This window comes from Tachyglossus aculeatus, chromosome 14 (genome assembly GCF_015852505.1).
Source record: "Tachyglossus aculeatus isolate mTacAcu1 chromosome 14, mTacAcu1.pri, whole genome shotgun sequence".
Lineage (NCBI taxonomy): Eukaryota > Metazoa > Chordata > Mammalia > Monotremata > Tachyglossidae > Tachyglossus > Tachyglossus aculeatus.
This window is the reverse complement of record NC_052079.1, coordinates 42,028,403-42,051,200: the sequence shown is the minus strand read 5'-3', so window position 1 is coordinate 42,051,200 and position 22,798 is coordinate 42,028,403. Positions and strand designations below refer to the sequence as shown.

Sequence of the window (22,798 nt, the reverse complement as noted above, 5' to 3'; positions counted from 1 at the left end):
CCAACTCTGTTATATTGTACCATTCCAAGTGCTTAGCACTGTGCTCGGCACAAGGTAAGCCATCAATAAACACCACTTATTGCTTGATTGATATGACAGTGAATCAAGTCAGGACCTATAACAGCCAGCAAATAAATCACTTTTTGATCATTCTTAAATTGCAACAAATCTTAAAGCTAGAGACTCCTGAAGTGGGGAGGAACAAAATCAGGGTGGTTCACTGGAAATAGCATGGGCTTAGAAGTGAGTCAGAGATCATGGGTTCTAATCCCGGCTCCACCACTTGTCAGCTGTGTGACTTTGGGCAAGTCACTTAACTTCTCTGGGCCTCAGTTACCTCATCTGTAAAATGGGGATTAAGACTGTGAGCCCCACGTGGGGACAACCTGATCGCTTTGTACCCACCCCAGCGCTTAGAACAGTGCTTCGTACATAGTAAGTGCTTAACAAATGCCATCGTTATTTCAGTGCTTAGAACAATGCTTCACACATAGTAAGCAGTTAAATGCCATCATTATTAAAATGGATTAAAAATTCTGAAAAAAGGAAATGGAAACAGTCCAGATCAGTGACCTGACCTGAATGGCTGTGGTTTCAAAAGATAAACTGGGTTTCTGAAATACTGACTGCAGATAGCACTACACTGCAAAATGAGCCTACATTTGAAGAACATCTGCCTAAAAGAACCCTTTTTATGCAGAACTGTGGATATAAATCAATTGATTGTATTTCCTGAACGCTCACTGTATGTAGGACACTGTACTAAGCGCTTGTGTCCTGGTGAAATAGATTTTCCTGAGGGGGAAGGAGACTTTCCGACAATGAAAAGCAGTCCTGCCTATCTTCACTGCATTAAATAAAACTTTGTGATATGCTTACTTACATCACCAAATTCTTTACCCATTCCACAGGCACCAAATGGAGAATTTCAGAAGACTCTTCTAAAGTTAGCAGTGTGATTACTGCCTGGCACATGACAAACAGGCCTCCTATGAACAGGAACATAGAAGCTGCTGCTTATCCAAGAATTATCACATAACTTAGCTAATTTTTACTAACGAACACAAAATTCCTTCTGCTTGATCATAAGAGAAAATGGCAAGTGGAAAGATATGATGCAAACTGTGCTCTGTATGTTAAAATATATTGTTAAATGAAGAGAAGGAACCAAAATAGAAAGCTCAGAGATAGTTCATAATATACACATAATATGTCCTGATTTCCTCTAGGAATTGAGATGCCACCACTCAATCAACAGCAACTGCAGTATCCATTTCACGCAAGATGGTCTCAATGGTTTAGGCTAGTAATCAATTCATCTATGCCAATTTTAAAAAAAAAAACTGTCCACAGAGATGCCTGCATCCTGTTTCCTCCTAAAATGAAGCAGTGTTCTCCTTTTCTTTTTCCAGGAAAAGAATCAAAGCACACCTCCACAACTTGTCTGCTGTGTGACCTTAGGCAAGTCACTTCACTTCTGTTTCTCAATTACCTCATCTGTAAAATGGGGATTGAGACTGTGAGCCCCACATGGGACAGGGACTGTGGCCAATCTGATTTACTGTTATCCACCCCAGTGCTTAGTACAGTGCCTGGCACATACTAAGCACTTAACAACTCCCATTATTATTAGCCCTTTAGCACTTTGATATTCATCTCTCTGCAAATCCCCCAACACTCTTCATACCCACCTGTAATTTTTTAAAATTTCTGTCTCCCTCTTTAGAAAGATCCTTTGTCGGCAGGTATCCTGGTTACCTATTCTACTGTACTGCGCTCTCCCAAGTGCAGTACTCAAGTGCTCAACAAATACCACTGTTAGTATTACGGATCATGGGATATTAAAACAAACAAACAACTCTCAAAACAAACAAAAGCATTCCTTGACCTGGACCCAAGGGATTCCTACATTAATATCAGAGGTCTCACTAAAAATTACTCTGGTTTATCACTGTACAGCATGTGACTGTCACAAAGCAATCAAAACCCACAGAGCTGAAAATACACTATTTATCAAAATTGAAACTTTCTGGAAAGAAGTGGGGGTGTTTGCGTGCATGAGCATGTGCTCGCACGCTTGCGCAGAAGGACACTTCTTATGGATAAAGCAACATCTTTGTGCAAAAGAACACAAGCTTGCTTTTCATAATGTACTACCTGGATGTTATAAGAGCAGACAATGTCTTTATTATTCCCGGCTATGCTATGTGTATATATTTACTTTGGATGCTCTAACATGGAAGTTAATGAACAAAAGGTAACTGTAACTGACCTTTACCAAGGTTTCCTCTGCCAACAGCCAAGAACAGTGATTCTATGAGGCTTGTGATCAGTGGTAGAATTTTCTCTTTTTCAAATGGCCTGCCCCAAAACACAGGAAATGTGAAGTTATTATTTTAACAACCAGTTTTAGTTGCTTGGTTATCTTCAGAATACAAGTCAGCACATCTACTAGGATTAGATGGACTCCTTTAAATGACCAATTCTTCTACTGAATTCTGCTTTCTATTCTTACCTAATATGAGGGAGAACAAGAAGAGCCGCCCAAGGATGTGACAGATCAGGAATGTTTTCATTTGGTGACAGCTGAATTAAAGATAAAACATGATCCAATACTGGAGTTTGTTCTATTTCTTTATCTCTCTTTCTTTTCATTTGTCTTGTACAGGCTCTGAAAGATAAAAAGACAAAATAAAAATCTCTTGAATTTGTCTGAATAGAAGTAGACATAGTAATTGCCTCACGGACCTTAAAATCAAATTGGTTTCTTCTAACAAAAGTCTAGATGAGGCAAGGAATCAAAGGGGAGGGAAAAAACATCTAGACAATTATTTGAAATACCTCTTCAACTGTACCCTCACACAGCAAACAAGATCTAGGTGCCCAAATATGGAGAGTCACTGTGACACAAATATTAAAATTACTCTTCTATTAATTTAATGATTAAAATGAGGCTTCTTGCTATTGCTCTGGGCAGTTTAGTACCAAAATTACCAACATTCCCACCGGCACTAACAGAATTTAACTGAAATAGTGTCACGAATTCTGTTGTGTATTCAGGGAAATAAACTAAATCTAGTGGCAAGGGCTGTATATGGACACAACTACAGTTCTGAACTAACTTTCTAACTGCAACTGAATGAATGAATGACTGTTACTCACAAATTGGAGTTTTTAACCACATTTTCACCCCTGCGTCCCCTCCCCACAGCACCTGTATATATGTTTGTACAGATTTACTACTTTATTTTACTTGTACATATTTACTATTCTATTTATTTTGTTAACGATGTGCATCTAGCTTTATTTCTATTTATTGTGATGACTTGACACCTGTCCACATGTTCTGTTTTATTGTCTGTCTCCCCCTTCTAGACTGTGAGCCCGATGTTGGGTAGGGACTGTCTCTCTATGTTGCCAACTTGTACTTCCCAAGCGCTTAGTACAGTGCTCTGCACACAGTAAGCGCTCAATAAATACGATTGAATGAATGAATCCTGCTCTTCACTCTCTCACTCCCTGTTCCCAACCGCTCACTCTCCACTGGTTCCTTCCCCTCTGCCTTCAAACATGCCCATGTCTCTCCCATCCTAAAAAAACCCTCTCTTGACCCCACCTCACCTTCTAGTTATCGCCCCATCTCCCTCCTACCATTCCTTTCCAAACTCCTTGAACGAGTTGTCTACACGCGCTGCCTAGAATTCCTCAACAACAACTCTCTCCTCGACCCCCTCCAGTCTGGCTTCCGTCCCCTTCATTCCACGGAAACTGCGCTCTCAAAGGTCACCAATGACCTCCTGCTTGCCAAATCCAACGGCTCATACTCTGTCCTAATCCTCCTCGACCTCTCAGCTGCCTTTGACACTGTGGACCACCCCCTTCTCCTCAACACGTTATCTGACCTTGGCTTCACAGACTCCGTCCTCTCCTGGTTCTCCTCTTATCTCTCCGGTCGTTCTTTCTCAGTCTCTTTTGCAGGCTCCTCCTCCCCCTCCCATCCACTTACTGTGGGGGTTCCCCAAGGTTCAGTGCTTGGTCCCCTTCTGTTCTCAATATACACTCACTCCCTTGGTGACCTCATTCACTCCCACGGCTTCAACTATCATCTCTACGCTGATGACACCCAGATCTCCATCTCTGCCCCTGCTCTCTCCCCCTCCCTCCAGGCTCGCATCTCCTCCTGCCTTCAGGACATCTCCATCTGGATGTCCGCCCGCCACCTAAAGCTCAACATGTCGAAGACTGAGCTCCTTGTCTTCCCTCCCAAACCTTGTCCTCTCCCTGACTTTCCCATCTCTGTTGACGGCACTACCATCCTTCCCGTCTCACAAGCCCGCAACCTTGGTGTCATCCTCGACTCCGCTCTCTCATTCACCCCTCACATCCAAGCCGTCACCAAAACCTGCCGGTCTCAGCTCCGCAACATTGCCAAGATCCGCCCTTTCCTCTCCATCCAAACTGCTACCCTGCTCATTCAAGCTCTCATCCTATCCCGTCTGGACTACTGCACCAGCCTTCTCTCTGATCTCCCATCCTCGTGTCTCTCTCCACTTCAATCCATACTTCATGCTGCTGCCCGGATTATCTTTGTCCAGAAACGCTCTGGACATATTACTCCCCTCCTCAAAAACCTCCAATGGCTACCGATCAATCTGAGCATCAGGCAGAAACTCCTCACCCTGGGCTTCAAGGCTCTCCATCACCTCGCCCCCTCCTACCTCACCTCCCTTCTCTCCTTCTACTGCCCAGCCCGCAACCTCCGCTCCTCCACCACTAATCTCCTCACTGTACCTCGCTCTCGCCTGTCCCGCCATCGACCCCCGGCCCACGTCATCCCCCGGGCCTGGAATGCCCTCCCTCTGCCCATTCGCCAAGCTAGCTCTCTTCCTCCCTTCAAGGCCCTGCTGAGAGCTCACCTCCTCCAGGAGGCCTTCCCAGACTGAGCCCCTTCTTTCCTCTCCCCCTCGTCCCCCTCTCCATCCCCCCGTCTTACCTCCTTCCCTCCCCCACAGCACCTGTATATATGTATATATGGTTGTACATATTTATTACTCTATTTATTTATTTTACTTGTACATTTCTATCCTACTTATTTTATTTTGTTGGTATGTTTGGTTCTGTTCTCTGTCTCCCCCTTTTAGACTGTGAGCCCACTGTTGGGTAGGGACTGTCTCTATGTGATGCCAATTTGTACTTCCCAAGCGCTTAGTACAGTGCTCTGCACATAGTAAGCGCTCAATAAATACGATTGATTGATTGATTGATTGATTCCCCATATCTAGAACTCCTCCCCACCCCCGTACTCAGACAGATCACAGCTCCAAAACATTCAACCCCATCCTAAAATCCCACCTCTTCCCTTCAAAAAGCCTTCCCTGTTTCAATCACAGTACCAAGTACCAGTACCATATCAACCCACCAGTCACCTCTAGCATTTTCATATTCATTTATACTTTCCTCAGTCCTTGTGTCTATAAGCATAATCAAATGCACAATCAAATTCCTTGTTCTGATCACCGATTCAGAATGTGAATGGGGAATGTGTGTCTTGTTTCTATTATACTTTCCCAAGTGTTAATATAATGCATCCAGTGTGCCCTCACTAACATGACTGATACAAAGAATGAAAGCTTGCATCATAAAAATACCTCAGCACCTCTCAGTGTTATAAAAGTGAGCAATAAAATAACTCGTCACAAAAGTAAAAAAGATTCCATTTAGCTTGAAAAACAACCTCTAGATTAATGGTAAAAACAATATAATCAGACACTCTATCATTGACCTCTCTATGAGCAAGGCAGTAACAGTCCATACAATCTTAAAAAGGGGAAACTCTGGTGTAGTTGTGATCCTTGAGATAAAATGGGGACATATCTGGGTGACAAAAGGACTAATCCACTGGTGAAATATGACATAGCCAACATGGAGCAGTTATTTACTGGCAAAATCACAAAATTAAATAAAAAAGTTTCAGAGAAGGGGGAGGGCAATTTCTAAGAGAATTGGGTAATGTCCACTTATATGGGGAGCCTTCTCCTAAGACTCAAGCAAAGAGTACTATTTCAACTATGCTTTGCCACTGTGTGAGAAGGAAGCCAATACTCTTAGCAAAAGTTTCAATTTTCAGTAGGTGAGAGTTGACCTCCAAACCTACATTAATCATTCTTTTAAAAAAAATGGTTTTTTGTTAAGTGCTTGTTATGGGCCAGACACTGTACTAAGTTTTGGGGTAGATACAAGCTAATCACGTTAGACACAATCCATGCCCCACATGGGGCGACCAGTCTTCATCCCCATTTTACAAATGAGGTGACTGAGGCAAAGAGAGGTTAAGTGACTTCCCCAAGGTCACACAGCCGAAAGTGGCAGAGCTGGGATTAGAACTCAGGTCCTTCTAACTCCCAAGCCCATGCTGCTTCTCACCTGTCTCTTTTGGAAGCTATAACCTCAGGATCTAGGACAAGGTTAACTCTGGCACATTTACAATCATTTTTTCCCCCACTATGGAGAACTTCTAGTTCAAAAAATTAATACAAAATCAACTTTAACTACCATGTTTCTTTCTGTAAACTCTGGTAAATCAAGGTTATTCAGAGGATTAAGCTCATTTAGGCAAATGTGACTAGTAAAAGAAAACACTGCAGAAGTTTATTTTCCTAATTTACCTTTAATGATATAATTCTTCATTCACCTTTAATGATATAATTTTCCTATGTGACTCAGATTGCCTTAAAACACAATAATCAGGCTCTTTATCATTCAACAATCTTTGGTTAAGAGTCAAATAGTGTAATTTCAAATGAGCTTCAGAAAGTTAGAACTTACCCAACAGATTGCTCTGTGAAAACAAGAGGATACTTTTCAAACGCCATTGAGCCAACAGTGGGAGGTTCTGCTTTGTTCAAAATAAGTTTAGCCAAAATGGCTAGGGCTTCATCCTTGGCCGTGACATCTTCAACCAAGAAGCAATTCTTGATATAGATAAGAAAGGTTGGGAGGAAAAGCTTCAAAAAAGAAAAAATTGAGAAATTAGGCTCTATAAAACTAACCCATTAGCACCTTAATTTTAACATTTGTGTAGGAAATGCATCTTTTCATTTTCACAAATCTAGTCATCTTATATTAAGTGTACATTTAGAAATAATGAAGGTGGCACTGTGATTCATGGGCCTTTCTGTCCATAAACTTTGTTGATTCATCTCCAGAGGGAGTGCCAAGTGGATACAATTGTCTACTGAGCTGCCATTTTGATTTCTGATCCTGACTGGGAACCATTTATTCCATTCTAAATGGACTAAATGCCAGGGTACTTCCAGAACCGATCCGTGTTTAGGAAGAGAAGGGGACAATGTACACCTGGATTGTGGATTCATGACTTCTCTCTTCCCTCCAAAGTACAGAGATTTTTCCAGAGCCCTGTACATCTCCCAGGTTAGCCCAGAGCAGCTTTATTTCTGGTCATACTCAAGGGATTTAGACATATTAGATCAATCTTAGGGCCAAAGGGAGGGAAAACAGCAAGCCTATCCACCTAAAATCTAAGCATTTTTTTAAGGGGGCGGAAAGGAAATTTACAAAAACAGCTTGGCCTCCACCAAGGCAATTTGTTGCCACTTTAACTTTCTAATTTATGCCTTTCAAAATTCTGTTTTGTCTGCTTTACCTAGCCAGCAGAGAACTTAGAAGTTTTGATTTGTCTTTTTTTTTTTTTGCAATCAGACCTAAAGTCCTAAGGCCTTACTATGCAGTCCTAATTTACAGGTATAAAACAGTAATTATTTACAATTACAGTAGGCAGAGTCTATTTTGTTTCAACCTTCAAAAAAGTCTGGAGAAAATACAGCTTCCTTCAAAAAACCAAGGCATACAGTAGTCAAAGAACATCCTCAAAAGTCACCGTGCAGGTTAGTAAGTGGGGTTTTCCTAGACTCATGGACTCAAACATTACTCTGCATACACAAAGAGTAGAAAACCTACCTTGAACTACCAGACACAAATTCATAAATGGTGGATAAGTCGCATAACCTGAATAGCAAGTGCTTCAGTGTAGAAAACATTTGGACATAGTCTATGATCAAAAATACAGAGAGTCTAAACTAAAACTTCTAAGTGAAACAACAAGTATCTCACCTGAATCTCCTAAAAGAAAACTTGCATTAGTGTTTCATTATCTCAGGTTAAAAATTCCCAAATTAATTACCCAAAACTTACTTTTTCAAACTGCTCCATAGCAAACATAACTTCAGCAAAGCCCAAAATTAAGTATCTTTTAAATCCACTCTCAAAAGCCTAAAGAAACAGAATTAACAAGGGTACATAAAGACATTTCACTTCAATGAATACAGGATATACAGGGAATTATGAAGTTTTCACCATTCGGTTGTGGGTAACTTCCATTAGTTACAATTAATCTCAATCCCATTATAATGAAACAAAATCATCTTTCCTGTGATTTTTCAGTCATCTCTACCCAATCTGGGTCCTATTTTTCTCCCTATCTCCAAGGAAAGAGATGGTTCACCATTTTTGGAAACGGACACAATGAGATCATTCTCCAACAGAGCAGAGTCCATTTCCGATCTCCATGACCAGTCTAACTCTGCCAAATCTCTTGGAATCCCTGTTTGGTTAGCAGTTTATATTGTTGTTATTGTTACTATTAATAATAATAACATTGTCTTTAGCATTAGTAATAATAAGTGGTACTTGTTTAGCGCTTACTATGTACCAAAGACTGGACCACACATAGTTGGAGTTGATAAAACAGGACTGCATGGACTGCAGTACCATCCACAATAATCCAAGGGACTCCTAGGAGATTACGCCCCAGTCCGACAGGGAATTCCATGCACTGTGCAGTGGTGAGCTGACTTCTACAGCCTCATTTTGCCCATTCCTGTAGTCTGGAGCAGCCTTCTGAATTTAGCTATAATAAGATTTTACTGCCCTCTTGAAATGTGATAACCGGGATTAATTTGCTGCCACTCCAAAATGTGAATTGCTGTCAGAACCAGTTACCTACAGCCATTCCCATGGATAATAATAATAATAATAATTGGCATTTAAGCACTTACTATGTGCAAAGCACTGTTCTAAGCCCTGGGGAGGCTACAGGGTGATCAGGTTGTCCCACGGGGGGCTCACAGTCTTAATCCCCATTTTACAGATGAGGTCACTGAGGCCCAGAGAAGTTAAGTGACCCGCCCAAGATCACACAGCAGACATGTGGTGGAGTCGGAATTCGAACCCATGACCTCTGACTCCAAAGCCCGGGCTCCTTCCACTGAGCCGAAAGTTAAACAAAAAGTTGGGGATGACTTGGACTAACAGTTAACAAACTGCAATCCTGAGAGAAAATTGGTCCCAGTTAGCCCTGCTGCTGAAACTCCAGTCTGTGAATGTGTATCATGGAGAGAGTCGTGTGGAATTCCCTCCCCCTTCACTGCTGACAGACCATCACTCTCCCCACATTCAAAACCCTACTAAAATCATATTTCCTCCAAGAAGCGTTCCGTCATTTCCCCACCTTATCTGCCCTCTCTTCTACAACACCTGAGCACTTAGTCAGGACCCCTCAAGCACTTGGATACTCTCCTGACTCCAGCAGGCACTTAGCTACATGTCCTTATACTCCGCTATTTCTGCTATCTGTAATTTATTTTTATTATCTGTGTCCATCGCTACATTGTAAACTCTTTGAAGGCAACCAACTCTAAGGTATTGTACTCTCCTCTGCACACAGAAAGCGCTCAATAAATACCACTGATTGACTGATTCTAGAACTACTGTTCAAATCTACACTACTAATAATTAGAATGGTAATTACCTTTTCGACCGTTTCTTTTATCAGCGTTTCTGGCAAGGAAACATTCTCGTCCAGTATCAAAGTAGAGATAACTTCCAGGAGAGTCTTACAGCAAGATTTTGAGAGATCATCTGTTTTCAACATTTGGGATAATGTCTGTAGATACAGAGAAACTATAATGTAACATTAGATCATTAATCCTATATTCTGCATATCACATTCTGGAAAAGTTTGACTTACCTTGCAAACAACTTCAGGTTTAGTGATCTTAGACCCATTTGCATGTTTCACAAGAACTAGGTACGCTTCTAATAACCTTTCAATCTGTTTCGAACTTTCACAACCCATGGCCTTGGATGTTTTCTCTTTTAACTCCAAGAGTGACTCCTGCAAAGGAGAGTTAGTCATGAAGAAACTGATAACTGCAAATCACCAAAACTAATATTTTCATGTGAGGATGAAAATATAAGTGAAGCACTTTCTTTAAAACATAGTTGTAACTATGATAAATTGCCCGGATTTTCCCCATTTTGCATATACAACATCAAATTTACCATCAGCCAAAATGTCCTTGTGAAAAATTCCCACTAACACTGTGAAAAAATGTTGATTAAGCAATAAGGAAGAGGTGGCTAAAACTGGATGGACCAAACTAAGCATTATTTATATCTATGTAAAAGGTTGACTGGTGTCAAAAAAAAAATCATTAAATTCTGAAAACTTACATTTAAACATTCATACAAAATGTTAAAATGCTCCTGGTGCACATATAATGCGGCAGATTTCATCATCTGTTTCAGTGCTTTGCCAACAAGAATCCAGGGTAACTTTGCTTCTTTCTCGGTAACTGGCCCCAGTTTTTGCAGAATTAACTTCACTGCCTGCAAGAAGCCAAAAGACAGGTGAATTGCGTCTTAATTCCTATAAAATACATGGGGCACTCCTGCTGAGCGAACGGAACATCTAGAATATTAATACTGCAACTCTCCATTATTACAGTTGAGGGACAGGCTGTGATGGAATTACCTTTAGAGCACCTGGTACAATTCAGTCAATCGTATTTTACTGAGTGCTTACTTTGTGCCGAGTGCTTGGGAGAGCACAACCTAACAGAGTTTGTAGACACATTCTCTGCCCAAAATGAACTTACAGTCTATTTGCCTCCAGATATCTAGAGGTCCCCATCCGGGGTCCTTAGGAGACATCTAGGTATAACTGTTCCCCCTATGGAAGTCTGGAATTGCGGGCATCTCTCTGAAGGTAGAGAAGCCGTATGGCAAAGGCCTGAGAGTCCAAAGGACCTCGGTTCTGATCCCAGCTCTGCCATTTAACTGCTGTGTATTCTTGGGTAAGTCACTTAACATCTCTGTGCTTCCGTTACCTCGTCTGTAAGATGGGGATTAAGACTGTGAGCCCCACGTGCAACATAGACTGGGTCCAACCTGAGTAGCTTATGTCTACCCCAGAGCTTATACAGTGCCTGGCACGTAGTAAGTGCTTAACATATACCCTAGAGGGAAAAAAAAAAATGGAACAGCTATAAAAATCCCCAAATTTCTAGTTCACAGGTTTTAGAGCATGATCACCGGCTCTGTGGCTGTGCTCCACTAGTAACTGGGATCTGAGACTCCTTTCTGCTCCTGCTTTCAAGGTCGTGATATTAGCATGCTGTGGTGCCTGATTTGCTCAGGAGGGAGTGGGGATTCCTAAACAAATTCTGTACTAATGCTGAGAAGTACTCTTGCTGACTATGGTCAGATGTGGGGAACCCTTGACCTCTATTGTTTGGTCAGAAATGGGGGGAAGTGGGCAGACATCTCTGCAGCCCTGGAATTTGAGCAGGCTTAAGATAAAAAAAAATTCCACGCTCCTCAAAGGCAGATGCTTGGCTTCTGTTCCTGACCTGGTGTCCCCCGGAATCCCTAATTCTAGTGAGACGTGGGTTTTTTATTGCTGGCCCCCCACCCAGAGCCCCAGGCTGCTGAGAAACCAAGTAAATCTACTCACTCTATCTCATTCTTGTCATTCCTACTGCTTGTTTACCCTCAGGAGGGTCTCGATCACAACAGGTTATACCCCCTAACCACCCCTTCAGCACTTCTACACCCACCTGAGCACGAGTTCATATTTTACATACCTTACAAACCCTATCTAAGCACTCACTAATTTACACAGCCATTTTTCCTTCTTCCTCGTACCTATGAATTATATGTGTCTGCCTCTTTCCCAACTAAACTGCAAGCTAGGGCGCAGGCACCATGTTGACTAACACCACTCCAGTCCCCCAGATGCAAACAACAGGTGCTCAGTAGTTATAAATGATTGAAGATAATTACATGAACTCTTGCGCAGGATGAAAAATAATGTCAGTTCAGCCCTGATACGTGTTTTCCATTTTGGATACAGTACTATGACAGAATTAGGAAACGTTCTTCCAGCAATGCCCACCTGTGTGGATACAGCCTGACACTCTGCTGAATAATGGATGAGCACCACAATGCGTATTTCTCTCACGGCAAAGTTCTTCAAGAATGCAACTGTGACGTCAGAGAACTGGGGGTTACTGATAATCAGATAAGATTGGGTCTTACTATATTCTCTTTCCCCTTATAATTTCTCAAGTACGACTTAGTCGGAAAAAGAGATACTTTGGTTTCATTCCTCTGCTGCTATTTTGCAACTGCTGCCCACCGATTTCCAGCATAAGATCCCATTCGTCAAAGAACGGGGCAGGAATCTAACAACTACCAGATCTGGATGTGATCTGAAATGAACACCATTATTATTATTATTATCTCTTATTGGTTCCTGGAAGCCAGCCAGATGATATGCTAAGGAAATGAAAGATGTGATTTAGCTAGCAGTAGTATAAACAGGAACAGCAGAGAATCAAGACAGAATGGGAAAAAGTTCTTCTACCACTGACCACACCTCTCCTCACTACAGTCTTTTGAATGACCTAAGCTACTTAGGAAAAACCCAATGGCAGCTCTAAGCACTGGGTTAAAACTGAGAGCATGACCCCTGACTTTTTATATCCATCAGACTTATTTATTGAGGGCCTACGATATGCAGAGCACTGTATTAAGTGCTTGGGAGACTACAACAGAATACAGAATACAACAAAATTAGCAGACATGTTCTGTCTATAAAGAGCTTACAGTCTAAAAGGACTGTAACTGTACAACTCTCCATCCATTTACGTCCCCATTCCCCAAATTTGCATAGTCTCCTTTGCTATTTACTTGCACCCAAGAACCATTTTCTTGTTGCTCCCAGCCCCGACCATCCCACATTTCCTCTTTTACCTTGGCTGCACAAGAATGGAACATGTTTCTAACTCCTTTACACATTTCAAAAAGTAACTGCCCAACACCTTCCACCTTTCCTGGATGTACTTCGAGGTCAAGAAACATTAAGTTGAAGAGAGCACTTTGATCGGAAACCTACAAAAGAGAATACACAGAGAAAACGATATTTACAGCTTAAAAATGCTCAACAACCTACTTTGAAAATTCCTGTCTCAACAGTACCATCTGATTTTCTTTATGTGCCTATATATATTTGATGAAGAGAAAACTGTGGTAGAGAAAAGAAACACTCACTTTCTTGAGCTGCCAATATTTTATTAGGTTTCTGAATGAACATTTTTTGTTTCACATACAAACATCTGCAAAATCCCTTTTTTAAAAGGAATCTCCAATTTAGAATCACGATTTTAACCTTATCGGCTATCTTTCAGATAATTAAAGAGAAATGTATTCATAATTAACTAGTTAACTCTTATTGCCTAGTACCCCAAAGAACCCACAGCAGAAACAAAATAAAACCAATGGGTAAGTGTTGACTGTGCTGTCAGTCTCTGTTCATTCACTTAGAAGCAGCGTGGCTCGGTGGAAAGAGCACGGGCTTTGGAGTCAGAGGTCATGGGTTCAAATCCCGGCTCCGCCAACTGTCAGCTGTGTGACTTTGGGCAAGTCACTTAATTTCTCTGTGCCTCAGTTCCCTCATCTGTAAAATGAGGATTAAGACTGTGAGCCCCCCGTGGGACAACCTGATCGCCTTGTAACCTCCCCAGCGCTTAGAACAGTGCTTTGCACATAGTAAGCGCTTAATAAATGCCATTATTATTATAATTATTCACTGTTTCATTTATTAATTCTTTCAATTGCTATTTATTGAGCGCTTATGTGCAGAGCACTGTACTAAGCGCTTGGGGAATACAACAAGAAACAGACACATTGCCTGCCCACAACAAGCTTACAGTCTGTTCATCCAAAATGTCCTGCTGAAGCTGGCAAGGGAATTACAGAGAAGGAAAGTAGGGACTCCATTTTTCCAGGAGGCAAAGGGGCTGACTTATGACTTCTTTGCACCACAGTATGGGTGGTCCTGGGGGGAGCCAAACCACTGATTTTTCTTGGTGGGGGGAGAAATTAAGCACTGGAGCTATTTCCTTTCTTCTATAGCCCGATCAGTATGAAGGCATCTTCAAAGTACCTCTGCAGGGCTGGCTCCACATGCGAAGTCCAGATCCCTTAATTAGGCTGACAGGAAGGCAGGCCAGGGAGGTAGAGGGAATGATCTATTTTGGAGTTTCTCTGGCATAAATCTTACTTTGCCATTTTAAATATTTGTCTGAATTTACTTCAATCCTATCTCCGATTAAAATATTATTTGTGGGTACAATATGTGTAATATGAGATTGACAGTTCTTCAAAATACTTAACCAGGGTTCTCTTTTGGATTACAACTAATTCCCAAATCTCTTTTATTCCCTTTGATTGCTTGGTCTGGACAAAGGCTACTAAAGCTTCTCAATCTAGGTATTTTAGCAAGGTGCCTCTTATTTAAGAGTAAAATGACGCTTGGACTCTCACATATTCTCCCCGAAATGACAGCCAAAAGCACTCTAAATCTCCAGTTTGGTATTTACTGGACATCTTGATGCGGTAGAAACTAGCTTTAAGTCCAGAGGACACAGAAACAAAGCTCAAATTGCTTCACCTCACCACAGAGAATCTCAACTTCCATTATATGTAAAACTTATAAGAGAATTCCTTCACAGTCTTGCCTTTTGAATTAAGATACTCAAGCAGTTCAGCAAAAAAACCCATCATGAGTGTTCATAACTTACCTTTCTCATTAAAAAAGTAAAGCTCTCAGCTGCAAAATTTCTTATATGTGATTTGTGGTGAGCCAGGAGTGTACTGTATAAACTGCAAATGCAATAACAAAAACATTTTAATACATCACAAAATTGTGGCTGAAATAAATTGAGAAAAAAGAAAACAAAACATGAAGATGACATTATTTTAGAAACACAAACTTTGATGTGAACTTCCTAAAAAGTGTAAAAGCGAGAAATCAAATGTTTTCACTAAGCAACAGACCCTTATATTGTATAACACAAAACTCATGTTTTTTCTTCACTGTACAATTATGTAAAAGACCGGTGGGAGTAGAAGAGGAAGGGAGAACAGAAAATTTAGAGAGATTACCTGTATATATTTGGCATGTCTTTCACCATTAGCCTCCACAAGTATTTGTAAAGATAAGAGAGAGAGGTAAAAACCCATTCTAACAGCTCCGTGTCCTGGGTGTCCAGAAGTGAAGTAATGGTCCGAAAAAAATCTTGAAAATGTGGGTAGAAGTCTGTCTGCAAATCTCGAGCCAACTGAACCACCAGGCTGTATTGAAAATAATAGGAGACAACAGTTTCTGAGATACTTCCAACGCCAAATTTACAAAGGCAGCAAAGTCATCCCCCAAATGGCAATATAAGATGGAAAAGTAATTTGGTACAAATCTGATGATAGTTAATAAAAAACAAAGACGCTCCTCTCACGAGGGGCCACTTGCCCACAGATTCCTCAACACATCTCTTCTGAGGCAAAGAAAGAAGACAATTACGTACAGAAGAAATTTCCCTGCCATATTCAGGATAGGTTTTAGACAAGTATTTGCATAACAGGCCCAGAACACTGCCTTCTTCATGGTGGGAAAAATGGAAGTAAATTGTTCATTTACTCCGCTCCTCTGCCGCTAATCTCCTCACCGTACCTCGTTCTCGCCTGTCCCGCCATCGACCCCCGGCCCATGTCATCCCCCTGGCCTGGAATGCCCTCCCTCTGCCCATCCGCCAAGATAGCTCTCTTCCTCCCTTCAAGGCCCTACTGAGAGCTCACCTCCTCCAGGAGGCCTTCCCAGACTGAGCCCCTTCCTTCCTCTCCCGCTCATCCCCCTCGCCATCACCCCCATCTTATCTTCTTCTCTTCCCCATAGCACCTGCATATATGTATATGTTTGTACATATTTATTACTCTATTTATTTATTTATTTATTTTACTTGTACATATCTATTCTATTTATTTTATTTTGTTAATATGCTTGGTTTTGCTTTCCATCTCCCCCTTTTAGACTGTGAGCCCACTGCTGGGTAGGGACTGTCTCTATGTGTTGCCAACTTGTACTTCCCAAGCGCTTAGTACAGTGCTCTGCACACAGTAAGCGCTCAATAAATGCGACTGATGATTGATGATGATGATTTAATAATTTTTACTAAGATTGCAAAATGTCAGTGGCTTTGCACGACAGGACAAGGGAAAGTTGAAAATGAAATGAAATCCAGATAACGTGAAAGGTATTTGCTACGTGCTGGATGTCACGAGATGGCAAAGATCTTTTGATACAGAGTTCGACTGGGGCCATGGGGACAAGCCTTTCTTCCAAGAGGCTACATGCCTTGGGGATGCTTTTTAAATGGGCTGGGAGGCCTGGCCAACTTGTTCTCACCTTGCCACCTGCCTGCCTGTAACCGAAGCCCCCTAAAGCACCGGCAGGACGGAGGTCGATACCAAAGGTCAAATGGCATCTATGAATCCAGCAGATGTGCAAATGTCGACGTGGGACAATGATAGGCAGCTTTAAAAGCACAGATTCCATCTGCATAATACAATTCCCACTTACATAAGATTGGAGATTTATCGAAGTTCGACTCATTCAGAGTCTGCCTTGTGAATACAACCGGCCTAAGGCTATTAAGCTAATGCTTTTCCATACTTCCTGTTCTAGTGACTAAGAGGTATTATTTGAGGGTGGTTCCTTCTTATTCCTAACTCACCAAGCCGCTTTAAAAAAAAAAAGCAGTTTCTAATTACATCAGACTTTTTTTTAGAAACAGGCTTTCCTATTATTAGCACATTTGTATTTATACGATTATTTACTTGAATCTTGCCCGTAAGCTTGTGCGTTACTTACTCCAAGAGGGGTTCGTAAGCCAGACTTTTCCTAATTTGCAGGTGAGTCTTCAAACTCTGGACTATGGCACCCTGGTGGTAGACCAACTGGTTGAATGATTGGCATTTGTTGGCAACTTCTTTGTAAAATTTCACTGAGGGGGAAAAACGATTTAAATTACCATGAGCCTCGGAGAGCTTAAAAATAGTGGTACACAGTAGTTTGGCTGTGATTAATGAATTTTTATTGTCAACGTTCACTGGTTCAGTGACCACAATCAATGCAACTAAACAATTGTAAGTAAGTAATAGGGGATACCAAAGTGTTCTGTGAGATTCAATTCTCTCCATTTCTGAAGTCCTTCATAAAAGTAGGTTTCAACCTCCTATCAAGATGAAAATATTTGGTTAATTAGGCAATCCAACATAAAGACTGAATTTACAATATGAAGACCAAAAGGATTTATTTATAAAGTGCAATAAAGGCAAAGCACAAAGCACAAATTTGTCATATTCGATTAAGTTCTCTTCAATTTTGAAATTTGCCTTAAAGAACAAAGCAATGACTAAAAAAGTCCTCTTATGACTATAAGCTCGTTATAGGCAGGGGACATGGCTGCTAATTCTGTTGCAGTGTACTCTCCCAAGCACTTAGTAGAGTGCTCTGCACATAGTACGTGTTCAATAAATACTACTGATTGATGAAAACCCAAGTATACTATACTGCCTTACAATTCCCCTTGCCCCTCCCTTGCCCCCCACAGATCCCTCCAAGTTTTGTCCCTTTTCCCTGACCATTGGCTTTAAAGCCCTGTTAGCTCTCTCCCTGGTATTTAAACACTCTCTTCTTACACTCCAGCTCACAATCTTCACTCTCCTAAAGCTAAGATGATCACTGTGCCTAATTCTCATCTCTCCCCCACCGGTCTCTCGCTCAGACCTCCCCCCTGCTTCAAACAGGCAAACCACCAGTCTTTCCACCTTTAAATGCAGCAAGCCTTCTTTAATTAATTTTAATCTACCCTGTTTATAATCCCCCTACTGCCTGTTCAGTATTTATGTGCCACTAAGTACTTAGGTACTCACAACCCCCTTCAGTGCTTGTGAACGATCTGACATACCCTAATGCTTAAGCACTAACTCATGTATAACTAACCCCCTTTTCTTTCTTCCCCCTACTAGTAATTTATCATCCAACTCCACTACTAAATTTAAGGTACAGCTCATTACTGTGTTAATAATTTTGGTATTTGTTAAGTGCTTACTACATAATAATAATAATAATAATAATAATAATAATAATAATGGCATTTATTAAGCGCTTACTATGTGCAAAGCACTATGCCAAGCAGTGTTCTAAGCCCCTAGGTAGATTACAAACTTTTAATCTAGATCCTGGTTTTTAACTTTCATTCCTTCTCTCCCTTCTAATTTGATCAATCTAGTTTGATCAAACTTGAGAAACACGCTAGATATTACTCAGGACAGAGAAGCCCAAAGACAATCCATCCAAATTATAGTGCAGGTATGTTATACTAGTTATGCTACTACAATTTCTCAAAATCTTGTCACAAAAGCAGACAAGAGATTTTTCTAGCGGTATGTCATAAGGTGTCTGACAGGTCACTGGATCAAACGACTACAATGATGATGTTTACAGCTATCATGGATGAAACAGTGGCATGAAAATGTATTCATCCAAATTATTTTTAAAAAGAAGACAAGCACTAATTTCCATAATTACAAGCTGAATGAAAACAAAAAAAAAAAAACCCTTACATAAACTGGATTAAAGCAGAATCAGGTATCGCAAAATATAGGCAGTCTAATGAAAATAAGATCATCCCTACATCTTATAGTCAAAGTCAACAATACATATTTCAGGGATTTAGTTCGCATGAAACTCTTACCTCAGCGTAACTCCCAGTCCTGTCAATGCGATGAATAACATCGATGTTAACATTCCCTAAGCGTTCAGAGAATGTCAGAAACTGGAAAAAAAGATCACAAGATAACAGTCAACATTTATTAAGCCCTTACTATTTATTGGATGCTCAACACTAGAGATGGAGGCTTTTTTTCAATTTCCAGAGGAGGGGCCAAAAAAGGTTCAATGAGAAGACCAATGCCAAATGACTGGAGGAGGTATCGCCGTTGACATTTCCTAAATTCTAACAAGAGGGAACAGAAGTTGGAACATTTCTCCTAAGGGCCTTCATTTACAAAATTTCCTATTTGCCCCATCTCTAAATGATCTATTTCTCGGTCCATTACAATTGTCCTTCCTGAGATAGGGGCCATTGGAGGTTGATAGTTTTAATGTACAATCCCATTTTTTCCACTAATTAAGATAGATTAAAATATCATTTATTGGAAATCTTTATTTTTAATCTATAAACAAATGCAAACACACATATACACTCAGAACTGCTAAAACAAAATAGCAAACCATGCAACAGTGGGCTTAACACTGGTGCAGCAGGAACTGAAGACAAAAACAGTTTCCCTCTGTATCCCCAAAAGCAAGACTGTAACCCCCTTTTGTGCAAAATGCAATTCAAAATTGTGCAAAATTCAACGCAAAAAATGTGTCTACCAACTCTGTTATAGTTACCTCCCCCAAGCACTTAGTATAGTGCTCCACACACAGTAGGAGCTCAATTAAATACAGTTGATTGTTGGGCAAGTAGCTCAAAAATATAAGTTCAACAAGTGTACAACCCTAGCGTCCAGGAGTTGGAGCTGGTGATGATAATAATAATACTGGTATTTGTTAAGCGCTTACTATGTGATAGGCAGTGTACTAAACGCTGGGGTGGGTACAAGCAAATGGGCTGGACAAAGTCTTTGTCCCACACGGGGCTCACAGTCTCAATCCCCATTTTACAGATAAGGTAACTGAGGCCCAGATAAGTGAAGTGACTTGCCCAAGGTGACACAGCAGGCAAGTGGTGGAAGCGGAATTAGAACCCACGACCTTCTGACTCCCAAGCCATGCTCTGTTCACGACGCCACTGTGCTTCTCGATAACAACAATAATAATAATAATAATGGCATTTATTACACAGTTACTATGTGCGCCCAGCACTGTTCTGAGCACTGGTGTAGATACAAGGGTAATGAGGCTGCCCCACGTGGGGCTCACAGTCTTCATCCCCATTTTACAGATAAGGGAACTGAGTGAGGCACGGAAAGGTGATGTGGCTTGCCCAAGGTCACACAGCAAACCAGTGGACCTGTATATATGTTTGCACATATTTATTACTCTATTTATTTATTTTACTTGTACATATCTATTCTATTTATTTTATTTTGTTAGTATATTTGGTTTTGTTCTCTGTCTCCCCCTTCTAGAGTGTGAGCCCACTGTTGGGTAGGGACCGTCTCTATATGTTGCCAACGTGTACTTCCCAAGCGCTTAGTCCAGTGCTCTGCATACAGTAAGTGCTCAATAAATACGATTGAATGAATGAATGAATCAGGTTGTCCCATGTGGGGCTCACAGTCTTAATCCCCATTTTACAGATGAGGAAACTGAGGCCCAGAGAAGCGAAGTGACTTTTCGACGGTGAGCCCACTGTTGGGTAGGGACTGTCTCTATATGTCGCCAACTTGTACTTCCCAAGCGCTTAGCACACTGCTGTGCACACAGTAAGGGCTCAATAAATACAACTGAATAAATGAATGGAGTCAGAGGTCATGGGTTCAAATCCCGGTTCTGCCAATGGTCAGCTGTGTGACTTTGGGCAAGTCACTTAACTTCTCTAGGACTCAGTTACCTCATCTATAAAATGGGGAAGAAGATTGTGAGCCCCCTGTGGGACAACCTGATCCCCTTGTAACCTCCCCAGCGCTTAGAACAGTGCTTTGCACATAGTAAGCGCTTAATAAATGCCATTATTATAACTACTAGACAGAGCCAAGATTCTTCTAGAGTGTGAGCCCACTGTTGGGTAGGGCCTGTCTCTATATGTTGCCAACTTGTACTTCCCAAGCGCTTAGTCCAGTGCTCTGCACACAGTAAGCGCTCAATAAATATGATTGATGGATTGATTTTACAGCTGAGGGAACTGAGGCCCAGAGAAGCGAAGTGACTTTGAGTCACTTGGGAAGTACAAGTTGGCAACATATAGAGACGGTCCCTACCCAACAGTAGGCTCACAGTCTAGAAGGGGGAGACAGAGAACAAAACATATTAATAGAATAAAATAAATAGAATAAATATGTACAAGTAAAATAAATAAATAGAAGTAGACTGTGAGTCCACTGTTGGGTAGGGACTGTCTCTATATGCTGCCAAGTTGGACTTCCCAAGCGCTTAGTCCAGTGCTCTGCACATAGTAAGCGCTCAATAAATACAATTGATGATGATATTAATAGAATAAAATAAATAGAATAAATATGTACAAGTAAAATAAACAGAAGTAGACTGTGAGCCCACTGTTGGGTAGGGACTGTCTCCATGTGTTGCCAACTTGGACTTCCCAAGCGCTTAGTCCAGTGCTCTGCACACAGTAAGCGCTCAATAAATACGATTGATGATGATATCAATAGAATAAAATAAATAGAATAAATATGTACAAGTAAAATAAATAAATAGAAGTAGACTGTGAGCCCACGGTTGGGTAGGGACTGTCTCCATATGTTGCCAACTTGGACTTCCCAAGCGCTTAGTCCAGTGCTCTGCACATAGTAAGCGCTCAATAAATTCAATTGATGATGATATCAATAGAATAAAATAAATAGAATAAATATGTACAAGTAAAATAAATAAATAGAAGTAGACTGTGAGCCCACTGTTGGGTAGGGCCTGTCTCCATATGTTGCCAACTTGGACTTCCCAAGCGCTTAGTCCAGTGCTCTGCACATAGTAAGCGCTCAATACGATTGATGACGATATTAATAGAATAAAATAAATAGAATAAATATGTACAAGTAAAATAAATAAATAGAAGTAGACTGTGAACCCACTGTTGGGTAGGGCCTGTCTCTCTATGTTGCCAACTTGGACTTCCCAAGCGCTTAGTCCAGTGCTCTGCACACAATAAGCGCTCAATAAATTCGATTGATGATGATATTAATAGAATAAAATAAATAGAATAAATATGTACAAGTAAAATAAATAAATAGAAGTAGACTGTGAGTCCACTGTTGGGTAGGGACTGTCTCCATATGTTGCCATGCTCTGCACACAGTAAGCGCTCAATCAATACGATTGATTGATTGATTAGTCCAGTGCTCTGCACACAGTAAGCGCTCAGTTGATACGATTGCATGAATGAATGAATGAATGAATGATTATGATCCTGCGTTTCCCGCTTACCCGGTAGGTGTTACTGGACTTGTGGGAAGTGGGTTTGGGCTTCATGGCGGCCTCGGCGGGAGGACGGCGAAGGGAGCTCGGGAAAACCGGGACGGGAGGGAATCCCGCCGGGAAGACGGGCGGGCTGAGGGCCGCCCCTCACGTGCGGCGCGCGGAGCTGGGCGCCGCCATCTTGGCCGGGCGGAGGCGGAAGTGGAGGGGGACACGTGACCGGAAGTGACGCGAAGCCCTCCGCCGGCCAACGGCTGAGGGGCGGGGCCTTGCCCACCCTGACAGGAGGGGGCGGGGCCAAGGAAGGGACTGGTGGGGACGGATGATAATAAACATCAATCAATCAATCAATCAATCGTATTTATTGAGCGCTTACTGTGCGCAGAGCACTGTACTAAGCGCTTGGGAAGTCCAAGGTGGCAACATAGAGAGACAGTCCCT

The 22,798-nt window shown here is 41.4% G+C and overlaps 1 protein-coding gene across 1 annotated transcript in view; it reads right to left on the bottom strand.

The window, feature by feature from the left end:
• UTP20 (UTP20 small subunit processome component) overlaps positions 1–22,541 on the bottom strand; it is a 79,416-nt gene extending 56,875 nt beyond the window's left edge. Inside the window, exons 1-15 of the mRNA XM_038756200.1 lie at positions 22,367–22,541; positions 18,954–19,034; positions 17,363–17,429; positions 17,066–17,198; positions 15,307–15,495; positions 14,943–15,024; positions 13,114–13,251; positions 10,531–10,686; positions 10,046–10,192; positions 9,827–9,961; positions 8,212–8,289; positions 6,826–7,004; positions 2,516–2,671; positions 2,273–2,361; positions 884–989 (exon numbers count right to left, since the gene is read on the bottom strand). Coding sequence (XP_038612128.1) covers positions 884–989; positions 2,273–2,361; positions 2,516–2,671; positions 6,826–7,004; positions 8,212–8,289; positions 9,827–9,961; positions 10,046–10,192; positions 10,531–10,686; positions 13,114–13,251; positions 14,943–15,024; positions 15,307–15,495; positions 17,066–17,198; positions 17,363–17,429; positions 18,954–19,034; positions 22,367–22,411 — 1,781 coding nt within the window. The 5' untranslated portion in view covers positions 22,412–22,541. The remainder of the gene's footprint in view (positions 1–883; positions 990–2,272; positions 2,362–2,515; positions 2,672–6,825; positions 7,005–8,211; positions 8,290–9,826; positions 9,962–10,045; positions 10,193–10,530; positions 10,687–13,113; positions 13,252–14,942; positions 15,025–15,306; positions 15,496–17,065; positions 17,199–17,362; positions 17,430–18,953; positions 19,035–22,366) is intronic.
• Positions 22,542–22,798: the final 257 nt, after the last annotated feature.